This window comes from Monodon monoceros, unplaced genomic scaffold (assembly GCF_005190385.1).
Source record: "Monodon monoceros isolate NGI ecotype Baffin Bay Population unplaced genomic scaffold, NGI_Narwhal_1 Super_Scaffold_20, whole genome shotgun sequence".
Classification (NCBI taxonomy): domain Eukaryota; kingdom Metazoa; phylum Chordata; class Mammalia; order Artiodactyla; family Monodontidae; genus Monodon; species Monodon monoceros.
Genome location: NW_021703777.1, coordinates 29,791,519 through 29,808,123, shown reverse-complemented (window position 1 = coordinate 29,808,123; position 16,605 = coordinate 29,791,519). Strand labels below are relative to the sequence as shown.

Below are 16,605 nucleotides of genomic sequence, written 5' to 3'. Positions count from 1 at the left end.
CAGATCTTTGCCTGTTTAAAAACTGAGGTCCCTTTTTATTTGGTAAATTTTAAGAGGCTTTCAAAAAAAAACCTTAATTGTGGTAACATACACATAAAACTTACCACTTTAACTATTTTTAAGTGTACAGTGAAGTAGTGTTAACTATTTTTACATTGTGCAACCTAGCTGTAGAGCTGTCTTCATTCTGCAAAACTGAAACTCTATACTTATTGAACAACAACTCTCCACTCCTCCTCTCCTCAGCCTCAGTTTTAATAGTTTTAAAAATATATCCTAGAAGCAAATCCATTATCAGGTATCTGATTTGCAAATATTTTCTCCCATTCTGTGGCTTGTCTTCCCGCTTGCCTGATGTTTTCCTTTGAAGCACACATTTCAGTTTGATGCAGTCCAGTTTGTCTACATTTTCTCTTATTATTTGTGCTTTGGTGTCATATCTAAAAAATTATTTCCTAATTCAAGTTCATGAAGATTTACTCCTGTGTTTTCTTATAAAAGTTTTATATTTTTAGCTCTTACATTTAAGTGTTTGATTCATTTTGAGTTAATTTTTGTATTTGGTGCAACATTATTCCTTTGCATTTGGATTTTTAGTTGTCTCAGCATCATTTGCCGAAAAGAATATTCTCTACTTATTGTATTTCTTGACAGCTTCACCAAAAATCAGTTGATCATAAATGTAAGTGTTTGTGGACTCTCGATTGTGTTTCATTGAACTATATGTCTGTTCTTAGGCTAGTAGCACAGTCTTGAATACTGTGGTTTTGTAATGCATTTTTTGAATTAGGAAGTATGAGTTCTCCAACTTTGTTCTTGTTCAAGATTGTTTTGGCTGTTGTTGGTATCTTACATTTCTGTATGAATTTAAGATACACTTGTTAATTTTTACAACAAAAAGTAGCTAGGATTTTGATAGATATTGCCTCAAATCTATAGATCAATTTGGAAAGATTTGTCATCTTATGAGTATTAAATCTTCCAATCCATGAATATGGGATATTATTCCATTTATTTAGGTCTTTTTCAGTTTCTTTTTGTAGTTTTCAGTGAACAAGTCTTATATGTATTTTGTTAAATTCATTCCGAAATATTTTCTTCTTTTATGTGCAGTATCAAATGGAATTGTTTCTTAATTTCATTTTCAGGTTATTTGTTGCTTATATATGGTAACTAAATTTATTTTTATATATTTATCTTCTACAGTACAACCTTGCTGTTCTAGTTTATTAGCTCTGATTGTTTTTTTATGCGTGGATTTCTTGGCATTTTCTATGTTTAATTTTATATATAAGATGGTGTATTTGTAAACTGCCCTCGTTTTAGTTCTTTCTGGATACTCTTTATTTCTTTTCCTTGCGTAGTGGCCCTGGCTAGATCCTCTAGTACAGCATCTTGAGGACATTATGCTATGTGAGATAAACCAGCCACAGAAGGACAAACACTACATGATTCCAATTATATGAGAGAAAAGCAAAGTCATAGAAACAAAGAGTAGAATGGTGGTTGCCAAGGACTGGGGGAAGGGAAAAAAGGAATTACTAGTCAATGGTACTAAATTTTTAGTTATGCAAGATGAATAAGTTCTGGAGGTCTGCTGTACAACATTGTGTTTATAGATAATAGTACCTTATTATCTGTTAATAATTATCTTATTACCTGTTAATAATTATCTGTTAATATCACTTAATATCCGTTAATAAGGTAGATCTCCTGTTAAGTGTTCTTACCACAATAAAATTTAAAAAAAAGTGGTGAAAGCAGACATCTTTTTTTTTTCCTGACCTTAGGGGAGAAAGCATTCATTCTTTTACCATCAGCCTATGACATTAGCTATCAATTTTGTATAGATGGTCTTTGTTTATTGAAGGGAGTTTACTTTTTATTCCTGGCTTGTTGAGTGTTTTATCATGAAGAGTTGTTGGATTTTGTCAAATGCTCTTTGTGCTTCTACTGAGATGATCATGTGATTTTTGTCCTTTATTTTTATTAATGTAGTATATTACATTGATTATTCAAATTTAAACCAACCTTGCATGTCTGGGATAATCCCACTTGGTTATACTCTATTTTCTCATCCATTTAAAAGACAAAAGCAAGAAAATTTTCTGAATCTTTGTTAATAGATGCACAATATAAAAAAATGTAATTAAAAAATTTATTTATTTATTTTTGGCTGCATTGGGTCTTTGTTGCTGCTTGTGGGCTTTCTCTAGTTGTGGCGAGCAGGGACTACTCTTCATTGCTGTGCGTGGGCTTCTCATTGCGGTGGCTTCTCTTGTAGTGGAGCACGGGCTCTAGGCACACAGGCTTCAGTAGTTGTGGCTCGCGGGCTCTAGAGCACAGGCTCAGTAGTTGTGGTGCACGGGCTTAGTTGCTCTGCTGCACGTGGGATCTCCCTGGACCAGGGATCGAACCCGTGTCCCCTGCATTGGCAGGCAGATTCTTAACCACTGCACCACCAGGGATGTCCCAAAAAGATGTAATTTTTAACATCAATAATATAAAGTGGGGGGGGGTGGAGATATAAATGAGTAGTTTCTGTTTGTGATTGAAGTTGTTATCAGTTTAGAGTGTTGTAACTTTAAGTTATTTTACATAATTTCCATGGTAACCACAAATAAAATACCCATAGAAGTTACACAGAATAAAAGGAGGAAGGGATCAAAGCATATAAATACGAAAAAAGTCAATGAAATACAAAGGAAAACAATTAACAAATTACAATGAAGAAAATAGCAATACTAAGTCTTTCCCATTCAGTAATTACATTACATGTGACCAGATTAAACCTCCAACTAGAAAGAAGTAAATTGGCTGAATGGATTCAAGAAACAAAGTGCAACTGTGTTTTGTCTAGGAGAGACACACTAAGGACATACATAGGCTGAATGTGAAAGGATGGATAAAGATAGTACATGCAAATGATAACCAAAAGAGAGCAGAGGTAGCCATACTTATAATCAGAAAAGATAGACTTTAAGTCAAAAACTGTTACAAGAGACAAAGAGGGAAATTATATAATGATAAAAGTGTCAGTTCACCGGGAAGATATAACAATTAAAAATATCTATACCTAACATCAGAACCCCCAAATATATGAAGCAAAGATTGACAGAACTGAAGGAAGAATTATGCGGAAACACAATAATAGTAGGATACTTCAATATAGTGCTTTCAATAATGGACAGAACAACCAGACTGCAGATCAGTAATGAAACAGTTCTTGAACAATATTGATCCATTGCACCAAACAGACAAATATAGAACATCCTGCCCAACAATAGTAGAGTGAGTACACATTCTTCTCAAGCTCACATGGAACATTCTTTAGGATAGACCACGTATTACCACGTAACAAGTCTTAACAAATTTAATAATATTGAACTCATACCATGTATCTTTTCTGACCACAGTGGAATGAAATCAGTAGTCGAAGGAAACTGGAAAATACACAGATATGTGGAAATTAAGCAACACAGTCTTAAAAAACTAATGGGTCAAAGGAGAAACTACAAGGGTAATTAGAAAATATCTTGATACAAATGAAATCTAAAATTACATACCAAAACTTATGGGATGCAGAGAAAGCAATATGAAGAGGGAAGTTCATAGCGATAAATGCCTACTTTAAAAAAAAGAATGATCTCAAGTCAATAACCTAATCTATGCTTCAAGGAACTAGAAAAAGAAGAGCAAACTAAACCTAAAGTTAGCAGAGGAATGGAAGTGGTAAAGATTAGAGCAGAAATAAATGAAATAGAGACTAAAAAAGAAATAGAAAAACTCAACAAAACTGAGTCAGGTTTTATTTTAACAGACCAAAAAAACTGAGAAATTCTTAGCTAGAATAATTAAGGAAAAAAGAAAGGACTTAAAGTAACTAAAAGCAGAAATGAAAGAGTAGGCATTACAGCTAATGCTAGGAATATAAAAAGAATTATGGGACTACTATGAACAATTACATGCCAACAAATTGTATAACCTAGAAGAAATAGATGTTCCTAGAAACATACAACCTATCAGGACTGAAGAAATAAAAACCTGAACAGACTATTGCTAATAAGGAAATTGAATCAATAATCAAAAACCTCTGAATAAGGAAAAGCCCAGGACTAAATGGCTTCACTGGAGAATCCTACCAAACATTAAAGAAGAATTAACACCAATTCTCCTCAACTCTTCCAAAAAATAAAGAGGAGGGAACACTTCCAAACTCATTTTCTGAGTTTAGCATTGCCCTGAAACCACAGCCAGACAAAGACACTACAAGAAAATAAAGCTACAGATTAATATCCCCGATTGGTATTAATGCAAAAATCCTCAACAGTATTGTAGGAAACCAAATTCAAGAGCACATTAGAAGCGTCATACCCTATGACCAACTGGGATTTATTCCTGAAATGTAAAGCTGGTTCAACATATGAAAAAAAACAATGTAATACGCCACATTAACAGAGTGAAGGACAAAAACTACACGATCATCTCAATAGATGCAGAGAAAGTATTTGACAAAATTCAACACCCTTTAATAATAAAAACACTCAACAAATTACAAATAAAAGGAAACTCCTTCAAAATGATAAGACCATATATGAAAAGCCCACAGCCAACATCATATGCAACAAAAATCAGTTGTATTTCTACATACTATCAGTGAACAATCCGAAAAGGAAAATAAGACAGTAATCCCATTTATAATAGCATAAAAAGCAATACTTAGGAATAAACTTAACCAAGGGGGCAGAAGACTTGTACAGTGAGTGAAAAGTGTAAAATATAGCTGAAAGAATTGAAGAAGACACAAATAAATGGGAAGATATCTTGTGTTCATGGACTGAAGGACTTAAAATTGTTAAAAATGCATGCTACCCAAAGTGATCTACAGATTCAGTGTAATTCCTATCAATGTCCCAATGGCATTTTTTTACAGTAATGAAAAATCCACCCTAAAATTTACATGGAATCTCAAGGGTCCCTGAATAGCCAAAACAATCTGAAAAAGAATAGCAAATTTAGAGGTCTCACACTTCAGGATTTCAAACATATTACAAAGCTACAGTAATCAAAACATTATGGTACTTGCTTAAAGGGAGATACATAGACTAATGGAACAGAATAGAGTCCAGAAATGAATCCTTGTATTTACGGTGAAATGATCTTCTATAAGGATGCAAAACCATGCAGTGGGGAAAGATTAATCTCTTAAGCAGGACTTCCCTGGTGGCGCAGTGGTAAAGAATCTGCCTGCCAATGCAGGGGACACGGGTTCGAGTCCTGGTTTGGGAAGATTCTACATGCCGTGGAGCAACTAAGCCCGCAAGCCACAACTGCTGAGCCTGCGTGCCACAACTACTGAAGCCCACATGCCTAGAGCCCATGCTCTGCAACAAGAGAAGCCACTGCAATGAGAAGCCAGCACACTGCAACAAAGAGTAGCCCCTGCTCGCTGCGACTAGAGAAAGCCTGTGTGCAGCAATGAAGACCCAACACAGCCAAAAATAAATAAATAAGTAAATAAATAAATAAATTTAATCTCTTAAGCACATGGTGTTTTAAAAAATGGATAACCACATGGAAAAGAATGAAGTTGGATCCTTACCTTCCATACATTAAAATTAACTCAAAATAAAGACTTAAACATAAGACCTACACATAAGATTTCTGCATGAAAACACATGAAGAGCTTCATGACATTGAGTTTGGCAATGATTTCTTGGATATGACACCGAAAAAAATAGGAAACAAAGACAGAAATAGACAATGAAATGAGACTTCATCAAGCTTAAAATCTTTTGTGCATTGAAATTTTTGTGCATCAAGGAACAGTGTAAAAAGGCAACCCATGAAATGGGAGACAATATTTTAAACCAAATATCTGATAAAGTGTTAATAATATCCAGAGTATATGATGAACTCCTACAACTCAACAACAAGAACAACAAACCCAGCTCATTTAAAAAGTGGGCAAAGGGGCTTCCCTGGTGGCGCAGTGGTTGAGAGTCTGCCTGCCGATACAGGGGACGCGGGTTCTTGACCCGGTTCGGGAAGATCCCACGTGCAGCAGAGCAGCTGGGCCTGTGAGCCATGGCCGCTGAGCCTGCGCATCCGGAGCCTGTGCTCCGCAACAGGAGAGGCCACAACAGTGAGAGGTCCGTGTACCGCAAAAACAAAACAAAACAAAAAGTGGGCAAAGGACTTGAATAGAATTTTTTCCAAAGATAATATATAAATGTGTAACAGGCATATGAAAAAATGCTCAAAGTCACTAGTCATCAGAGAAGTGTAAATCAGAACCACAGTAGATAATCACCTTACACCCATTAGTGTGACCATTATTAAATAAAAATAAGTGTGGTTTAGGGTGTGTGGAGAAATTGGTACCCTTATGCAATGTTGGTGGGAATGTAAAATGGTGCAGCCTCTATGGAAAACAATATGGTGATTCTTCAAGAAATAAAAAATAGAATTACCACATGATTGAGCAGTCTTACTTCTATGTATATATGCAAAAGAACTGAAAGCAGGATATGAAAGAGCTGTTTGTACACCCCTGTTCATTGCAGCATTATTCACAATAGATAAGAGGTCAAAGAAACCTAATTGTCTATGGATGGATGAATAAAGAAAATGTGGTATGTATTTACAATGGAATATTATTCAGCTTTAAAAAAGAAAAAAAACCCTGACACATCCTACAGCATGGGTGAATCTTAAGGATGTTATACCAGTCACAAAATGACAAATACTCTGTGACTCTCCTCGTTTGAGTTATATAAAGTAGTCAAACTCATGGAATCATAAAGTAGAATGATGTTTGCCAGCGTAAAGGGGGAAGTGGAAATGAGTTGTTATTCAACGGGAATTTCAATTTCACGAGACATAAAAGTTCTAGAGATTTGTTGTACAATAGTGTGCTGTAGTTAACAAGACTGCACTGTACACTTAAAAATGTTTAAGATGGTAAATTTTATATTATGTTCTTTTTACCAAAATTAGAAAAAAGACAATACAATAAAAAAAACAAAACATGCTGTGTAGGATATTAATTTTACATTTTTTTAAATGTAAGGTTTTAATGTCAAGTTGACTTGATTTCCATTATATCTTTAAAATGAATTCAGTCTACTTTAGAGGTAACTAAGCATGCAAGGCTTCTCTTAATTAACATTGTTAGGAAAATGATCAATGTTCTACTTAAATTTTTATATTTCTGGTGATTTGTAGTTAATTTTTCTTTTTGTGGCCTATCTTAACTGTTCTACTTTTTATTAATTCTTAGGGTACATTTAAATTTAAAGCAGAAAGTGACCTGTTCCTTGCTGAGCATCACAAACTTTTATTGTATGATGGCAAACTCTCTAGTGCCATTGCATTCACATACAATCCACGCGCCACAGATGCCCAGCTTTGCCTCGAATCATCCCCTAAGGACAGCCCTTCAATTTTTGTTCATTCACCACATGCACTCATGCTCCAGGTACTAGCGGTAATATTTTAAGAATATTTTTAATGGTAAATTTTGATGTATTATTGAGTTGTATTTGGTAGCTTCTGACATGTAATGTAACATTTTATTGTTCTTGTAACGTTTCATTTTGAATTGTTTTGGAAAAGAATCATTGGAATCTTTACTGTGTTTTTTTGTTTTACAAGGATGTGAAGGCGGTTTTAACACATTCCATCCAAAGTGCCATGCATTCAATTGGAGGAGTACAAGTGCTGTTTCCACTTTTTGCACAGTTGGATTATAGGCAGTATTTATCTGATGAAGTTGACTTGACTGTATGGTGAGTGCTTTTGTTTTTTCTTTCATTTGATGTGAGAGTTATTTTCATCACTGTTGAGCTACACAATATTTTTTTCAAACTTTAAAATTTGTTGTAGGGTTAAAAGAGAATATAAAGAAATTTTTGAACTATAATGATTATAAATTCAGTTCAATAATAATAATATTAAAGTTCTTTATCAGTAGGAGGTATGGAAGCTCTAAAAAAACATAATAATGTTTTTTAAAATAATTAATTTATGGCTGCGTTGGGTCTTGGTTGCTGGGCGCAGGCTTTCTCTAGTTGCGGCGAGTGGAGGCTACTCTTTGTTGTGGTGCGCGGGCTTCTAATTGAGGTGGCTTCTCTTTGTTACGGAGCATGGGCTCTGGATGAGTTGACTTCAGTAGTTGTGGCACGTGGGCTTAGTTGCTCCACGGCATGTGGGATCTTCCCAGACCAGGGCTCGAACCCGTGTCACCTGCATTGGCAGGTGGATTCTTAACCACTGCGCCACCAGGGAAGTCCCAATAATGTTATTTTCAAATAAAGTTAGACATAGTGATAATAGATTTATCAGAAATGTATGTATTTTTGTCTAAAATATAGTTTTAAAATATTTTAAATGGTTATGCGGTAGTGATTTCTTATGGTAATTCATCTTTCCATATTTAATTATTATTGATTGCTAGTAAGTAATTGAAATCTAAAAATTTTTGATTATGTTACATAATAAGTGATATGGTTTTTAAAAATTAGATCATAAATTTGGCACCTTTGTCCCCTTTGTTGTAGTGTTGAGTGTAGAAAAGGAAGAGACATGAATTCTAGGACAAGTTATTACAATGTTGGAAAGGGTGTCTAAATGAATTTTTCATGGCTGTATAATTTAGTGAATCTATTTATAATAAAGTAATTATGTTTAATTATTTGAATGATTTTAATGTTTTTTGTTCTCCTGTTTTGAAATTCTCTTTCTAATTTCTACTTTTATGTGCGACTTGAGGTTTACTACCAATGTATATATTTAATGATGTAATAATTTTTCCAGATTATTTTTAGGCAATGGAATGACTTTTTTTTTAAAGGAATTATGTATCAAAGCTAGTATTGACTACATTTAAAAAATTTAAAATAATATTATTCTTGACATATTGCTACTTCATAAAATTTTTTTGCATCCTGGTCTAAAACCTTTATAACAGGGCTCAGTTTCTTTTTTTTTTTATTAACTTTTCACCATTATTGGAATTGCTGACAGTTAAAAGTACTTTTGTGGAGGAGGTTGGCTGTTCTCCCTTTCTTTGTGGAAATCTGTCAAGACTTTTGAGAAGGACTAACAGCCAACCTTATTCCATTCCATTTTGAGTATCTACAAGTTGTGAGGTTGGGAGCATGGCTGTAGTCTTACTACTTTACGGTTTTTCTGTTGGGATAATGCACAAAATTCTTAAATTATTATTCAAGTACTTCAGTTTGTCTACAGCTTTACTTTCTTATTTTCCCCTTTATGAACCCTATGCTCTGTTCAAATTAGGCCAGTTTGGAGCCCTAACACATTTGGAGGCTATCTATCCTAGTCTGTTTGCGCCACATCTTTTCGTTCTATTTGGCCTCTAACCCTCCAAAATTGAATACACTTGCTCATCTAAGTTACATCCATTCTTCAGGGCTTTAATATACTTATGTTAGTCATTTTATTACTTGTTTTTGCACATTCCTAATTTTGCTCTATTTCATGCATGTTTTTCATATTGTTTCTAAGTGATTCATTTATTAATATATTTGTGATAAAGGATATGAACTAAATATTTGAGTAATAAATCCTAATCTTCCATTAAATTTTAATCCTAAAATAATGTTGGAGGCAGTTTTAGTAGAGTGTCAATTTCCTTGGAATAGAAACTTTTTATTAAGATGGATGAAAGACTGCATCTATTTAACCCCCCCCCTTTTTTTAAAATAGAATATGCTTTTTCAAACCAGTGTCTTTTTTCTTATTCCAGTTCAACTTTGCTGGCTTTTATCATGGAGCTGTTGAAGAACTCAATTGCTATGCAAGAGCAGATGCTTGCCTGCAAGGGCTTTTTGGTAATAGGATATAGTCTTGAAAAGGTAAAGTATCAAATGCTTTACATTTTTGATTCTTAATTTGCAGGCCATGAAACTTAGTCTCCTAAGTGGTTGAGAAATTCTGTCTGCAAGTGTGTCTCCTTGATTATATAAAATTACCTAAATTAAAATAACCTTTTGTTGTTTTAACTTGCCCCCACTGCTTTATTAGAGGACTGTGGTATTGAGTCTCATGGCATCTTTAACTTTGAGCATATAATTTGTGGACCTACTTTTTTCTGGTATTGACAGTCTTTAATTTACTTACCTTGTTTGTGTTGGTAGTGACCTTTGAAATATCTTCCTCTGTAGTCTTCCAAATCCCATGTCAGCAGAGCAGTACTTGAACTTTGCCTTGCATTTTCAAAATATCTGAGTAATCTGCAGAATGGGATGCCCCTACTCAAGCAATTGTGTGATCACATTCTTCTTAACCCAGCTATATGGATTCATACCCCAGCCAAGGTAATACATATATTGATTTTGTGCTAATATGTTCAGTAAGTTTTTGTACTTGAGAAGAGTGATAATTACAAGGATTTTCTTTTATCCTTTTACATGCTATTATGTAAGATTTCAGTGGAATGCATTTTTTGACTAAATATACTTTTGCAAGTCAGTATTTTTTCCCTCCCTTCCTCCCTTCCTAAAGCAATATCAGTATTTCTTTTTTAAAAAAGCTATAGTCTTTATTTTCTGTTGTTAAATAAAATTTTATTTGAGAGAGACTTTGATTTATACTTACTAAACCAAAGTTGGATAGTTCCAGTGTAAATATAATGTTTCCTATCAACTGTAGCTCTGTTCTATTGCAAATATACATACATATATATCTATGTATCCATATGTATGTATGCATACATATATATAAATACATACTCACTGTGCTCTCTCTCACTCTTTTATACACACATATTCCTTCCACCAACGTGATGAGCTCTTGAGTTTAATTCTTACAGGAACAGCTGAAATGTCACCGTTTCTTGAAGGCTTCCATGATATACAGGTCACATTTAATCATTTTAATTTCACATTAATTCAAATTATTAAATACAGTTATATTTTACACAGTAATTTATTTAGTATTGTAACAGCAAATCAATTACATTAAGTGAACATAAGTGAATTTGTGATAAAATATATAAATAAAACCTTTGATAAATCCTAATGTTCTATTAAGTTATCCTAAAAATTTGATTTCCCCTCTCCCCCTCTCTCTTTTGGTTCACTTGCAAGTGTTTACCATCGTTCAGGTTGGAATAACACATACTTACTCTAGTTGTCGGAAAAAAATGTCTGCAGACTTTTCTGCTTTTCTGGAGTCATAGTATCTTAGTTTCAGCTGCCCTTTTCAAATGTTAAGGAGAAAAACAGCTGCTGACTCTGATTGCCATTTGGAAATAATCAAAGGAGGCAGCTGGAGGTTGTAGCTTTTTATCTCTGGGTTCAAATTTGACCTTTTTCTCTTCTATGACCCTCAGTCTTATTTCTTTTCAAGGATTGTTTCAAGTTACTTTTTAAACCTTTACTAAACACTTCTTTGTCTTACTAAGCAGCCTATTTGTAAGGCTTTGGGCCTCTTTTGAAGTGGTCAAAAAGCCTCTTTTTATGAGATACTTACTTGTAGGGGAATATTTAAAAATTTTCATTGTATCGTTTCCTTAAGTCCATCATATTATTACACTCTATTTCTTACCTTTTCCTTGTTAATAATTTTCTTTAATTTCCTCTTCAGAATTTGCAGTTGATTTGGTAATGTTAAAGTTAACTTTTGTTTCAGCCTCCTGCTTTGTGTATCCATGAGGGGTTATATGTAATTTTATTATAAAGGTAGTTATAACAAACGGCAGATGCAAAGTTTGTTTTGACCTGAAGGTCATACAGTTTGGGGGAGGAAGGAGCTTTTTAAGAAAAAGAATACAACATACTGCATGCAAAATTAGGTTTAGGGTCTTGGAAGGAACATGTCTAGATGAGTGGGCATGAAGTTTAAGCTTCATTAGCTTCATGGTAAATTCACCTCTGGTTACCAAAGTTGAGGAGGGTATGATTGTATGAATCAATCTTTGCTTTTGGAAAAGGGTGCTCACAGTCATTTATAATATCTATTTAAGTTTGATCTGCTCAGAGACAGGCTTTGAAATGACCTAACAAGAGAGATGAATTTTCTTGTAGGTAGCAGTCTTTCATTTGCTGAGTGGCTGCTTTATGCTGGGCACTGTGGATACAGTGGTGAGCAAGACAGATCTGATTCCTGCCCTCATAGAATTTAGGTGTAATGGGAAAGACAGATGTTAGTGTGTAATTTGTGTGGTTATTAGATGATATAAAGAGTGAAAGAGGAAAGGTTTATTCATAAGTAGAATATGAATAATCTTGAGGTCTCCAATATGTTGCTGTTAAATCCTGTTCATTTCTCGGTAGACTGACTTTCTCCACTTTTCCATATCTTAATTTATCATTCTTTGCCAGAATTCCTTTATGCTTTTAACATATCACTCTCATCAGATCATTTCTTAGCCTCCAAACTTGTAATGGTTTCTCGTTGTTTTCAGAATAAAGCATTAGGTCTTCACGCCAATTCTTTCTAGGCTTTCTTTGTGAAAAACTCACTTGTCCTCAATGTCTAGGTGGGTACAAAAGGTTATCCTAGAGCAGTGGTTCTTAATCTTGGCTGTCTATAGAATTAGTTGGGAGAGGCTTTTTGTTTTTTTTCAAACAAAACAAAACCAAACCAGAATCCCACTCCCTCCACCCTAGATTCTAATTTAATTGGTCTGGGACAGGACCCAGACATCGGTATTTTAAAAATGTTTTTCAGGTATTTTAATGTACAGTCAAGAATGAGGATGGTTGTTCTAGATTTGGCGAAACTTTTTGTATCATCCACCGTTTTCCCTGTTTGAAATTTCCTCTTTTGTTCTGTCTACCTATTGTTCTACTCATCTTCAAAGGCTACCTTAATACTGCCTTTATTAGTGAAACTTTTCTTGACTGTTTTAGCTTACCCTAAAATAATTTCTCTGGCCTCTGAATTAATAGTATTTAATAGCTGTATGGCACTTGTTTATTGCCACATGACCTTTCTTATGTTTCAGTAGGTGAGGTGTCTTTATTACCTTTTATTTTTTCACTTAAATTTGTGTATTTTTTATATTCTCCATTAGATTTTCAGCTACTGAGGGACAGTGTCTATGCCACTGTATTTTCAATAATACAGTGCTGCACATATAGGTGGAGGTAAATATTTTCTGCATGACTGAAACAGCATGGTTAAGAATTTGAACCATGTCGTAGAAAGTGCTATGTATCCTCAGTGACAAGTAAGCTGGGCCTATCTATTTGAACAGCAGTGGCTACATCAAAGTAATGTTATCTTTCAGCAAGTCTGTGGATTTTAGCATATTTATGGTTTTCTAAACTACAAGCATCTTCCAAGCCTCAATTTTAAGTGGTTCAGAATCTGCCACTCTTTACCATGTATGATTACTGATTGACTCCCTAATTATTTAACCTTGATTGTTTATAGGGCATGTGGAAGATACACAACTAATTTTTATCTTTCAGGGTTAAAAATGAAAATGCCCTCAGTGTCTGGGAAGGTAACATAAATGTTCAGTTGTAAATAATCAGGAGTAGTGTGGGTTTTGGCCAAATTTAATACCGTACTTAGTATTGTTTAGTTTATAAAGTATTCTTGATTTTGATATGAAAGTAGACCAAAAGTGGTCCTTATTTTGTGCTATTATGAGTCCTAAAGTATAATTGTTTTTGAATTTTAGAGACTATAATTTTATAATTACAGTCTTTGTAGTAATAAGCTGTTATAACAGAATCCTATTTTTCTAATAAATATTTCTTAAGGTAGGCTTTACATATTTTTATATGATTTTCTTTCTTTTGACTTTTTCTTACTTTTTTTGTTACTTCTACTTCTTTTTTTTTCTTTTGAGTTATTCCAGCTGCTAATTTTCTCTAAAACAGAGACAATTTTCTCTAAAACAAAGACAATTTCTAGCTTTTGAAAACAACTATACATAGCATAAGTAGGAGATTTGTTCTAAAGAAGTTACATAAGTTCATGAATAATTGCTGATTGCTAAATAGAAACCAAACAGTTTTTTCCATGGAATAGTGCTGCAAAAATTTGATATATTTGGGGGTGTTTACTTTATAGTGCTACTGTATAAGAAGCATTTGCCTGCTTTTATTTTATAAGGAGTATGTGTGCTTGTATGTGTCAGTGGATATGTGTCATCTGTTAACATGAATGTTATTATCAAGCTAAACAGCTTGCTTTTTGGAACAAGTATGGTCCAAGTAGAGCAGCTGAGGGTATTCCTGGAAACAGAGGTAAAATGCTGGTCAGCTTCTTTGATTTGAGCTCTTCATTTTGATTCTCTAGGTTCAGTTGACACTCTATACTTATCTGTCTACGGAATTCATTGGTACAGTCAACATATATAATGCCATTCGGAGAGTTGGAACAGTGCTTCTCATCATGCATACACTGAAGTACTACTATTGGGCGGTGAATCCTCAGGATCGGAGTGGTATCACCCCAAAAGGATTAGGTATATCATCTCTGTATATTACATTATATATATATGGCAAATCAGGATTTTTTTTCTTTCTTTTCTTTTCTTTCTCTCTCTTTCATTCTTTCTCTCTCTCTCTCTTTCTTTCTCTCTCTCTCTCTCTCTCTCTCTCTCTCTTTCTGTCTCTTTCTGTCTTTCCCAATACTATTACACTCTTCTGGAAGTTTTCCTAAATCTCATCATGGTAAAATTTTAAATCTCGTTGATAATTTTAATAGTTTGTCCTAAATCGTGGTTGCCAGAGGTTAATAACTCGCTACTTTTATAGAAGAATGGTAGTTTTGCTAGTATGAGTTGTTTGAGGGCAAATATGACTAGGATGATTTTTAAGGCATTGAGAATGAGAAGAAATTCTATATTAGCCACTGGTATTGATGTTGAGTCTAGTTATCCCAAGGAGAATCACTGACAACAGTGTTGTTTGGGAGATGGAGATTTTTTCCAGGGGTAGGGAGTATCTGCTTCTAATAAATAATATAATGAAATTACAGAATTTCAGTAATTATTTTCCTATATAATCAGGACTAAATTACTGGAAGGATAGTGTTCATTGATCATGTCAGTAGTTCTTGGAAGGGGTCATAATAAAAAGTTTCACAAATGGTGGCTCTTTTGGTTTTAAGTATTGCCAAACCTGCTTCAAATTGGCTTATATCATAAAAGAGGGTTAACCAGCTCATATAAACTGGTAGTTTCAGTAGGACTTGGTACAGGGGTTCAAAATACAGCCTTTGGACCCAGTTTGTCTCCCTCAATTTCCCAGTTCTTCTGTGTTGGCTTTTTTCATATAATCTCTCTCTTTTTAGAGTGGCAGACAACCACTCTACCTTCACATCCTCACAAATTTAAATCCAGCAAAAGAGCATCTGCCTGTATTGAGCATTTCCAGCACAAGTTCCTTTTAGTCTCTTTGTTGCTCGTTGGCTCGTTTGTCCATCTGTGTGGCAGGTATTCTTCAGATTGCCCAGGCATGGAGGCCCTTCTTACCTCCAAAACACATGGTGTGAGTGTGAAGATGGGTTCAGTCCCTTTATAAAAATTGAGAGCTGTTGCTTGAAATCAGGAAATAGATGCTGGAGAGTCTAACAACATACATTCTGATTTTACTCAAAGGCTTTGGTTGTTCAGTGATTTACAAAGACGAGGTTTCATATTTGTATAATACTTTTTCTATCCCTTTCAAAATAAACTCGATTTATTCTCAGACAATATAATATGCTAGCTATAATTTAGAAAGCTATGAGGACATATGGAAGTTACATGATCTGTTTAAGCTGGAGAGGTTGTGGCAGATCTAGAACTAGGCTATAATTTCCTTCTGATTATTTCATGCTGCTATAGGTGTGTCATGTACTGTCCTAGGTGTTAGTATTATATTCTGGCCTTGATTTTATAACTGATTAGCGACCTTGGGAAAGTCTTATACTTCAAGTGAGAGAGCTGGACAAACTTTGCAATTGTATTGTAACTCTGTAACCTATTCTTTGTCTAGGAATTGTCATGTGGAACAAATTTTAAACAATTTTCTTCCTATTTTAATTGATCTGTTCAAGGTAATGGTGGTCCTATGCTTTGGTGGTCCAGGAGCTAGCTGTAAATAGTGATTAGTGGGGGGAAAATTGCAGAAAATATGAGGCAGACAAGTACTTAAATTAGGATCTTAGGACAATGGGTGTTTGGTTTCAAAAGCTTTCTACAAGCTTTCTACTTGGGAATTGTATGTTTGAGACATGAAAATTGACTTTAATGTGAGCCATGTGTGACCAAGCACTTTCTCAAGAAGAGGAGGAGATGTCAGAGGAGGTCAACACAATGTTTCCCTTCTTCATGAACGATACTGTGTTGAGGTATACTTTGAGCTTTTTGTATTAGCTTATACAGTGGTCTCAATAGAAAAAAGTTTTTTCATACTAAATTCACATATAAAGTTTAGATTTTCTTTTGCTTTTTTCTTTATAAACTTATGTTGCCATAGTAACATTCCAAGAGAGTCTTTTAAAACTAAGTATAAACTTGTTACCTCATTTTTATGTTTTAAAATTCCTTTGACCTTACCCAAAAACAAACATTTTCATTGTAGTTTCTACATAACCTATTTTGTACATTTGGAGCATTGTATATACAATTGC

At 34.2% G+C, this 16,605-nt stretch overlaps 1 protein-coding gene across 6 annotated transcripts in view; it reads left to right on the top strand.

Annotated features, from left to right (window-relative positions):
* Positions 1 to 16,605, top strand: part of LRBA (LPS responsive beige-like anchor protein) — a 747,970-nt gene that overhangs the window by 119,232 nt on the left and 612,133 nt on the right. For all 6 annotated transcript variants that reach the window (XM_029235039.1, XM_029235041.1, XM_029235037.1 and 3 more), the window contains 5 exons: positions 7,283 to 7,480; positions 7,657 to 7,790; positions 9,773 to 9,881; positions 10,191 to 10,343; positions 14,284 to 14,452. In XM_029235039.1, the coding sequence (XP_029090872.1) occupies positions 7,283 to 7,480; positions 7,657 to 7,790; positions 9,773 to 9,881; positions 10,191 to 10,343; positions 14,284 to 14,452 (763 nt within the window). The remainder of the gene's footprint in view (positions 1 to 7,282; positions 7,481 to 7,656; positions 7,791 to 9,772; positions 9,882 to 10,190; positions 10,344 to 14,283; positions 14,453 to 16,605) is intronic.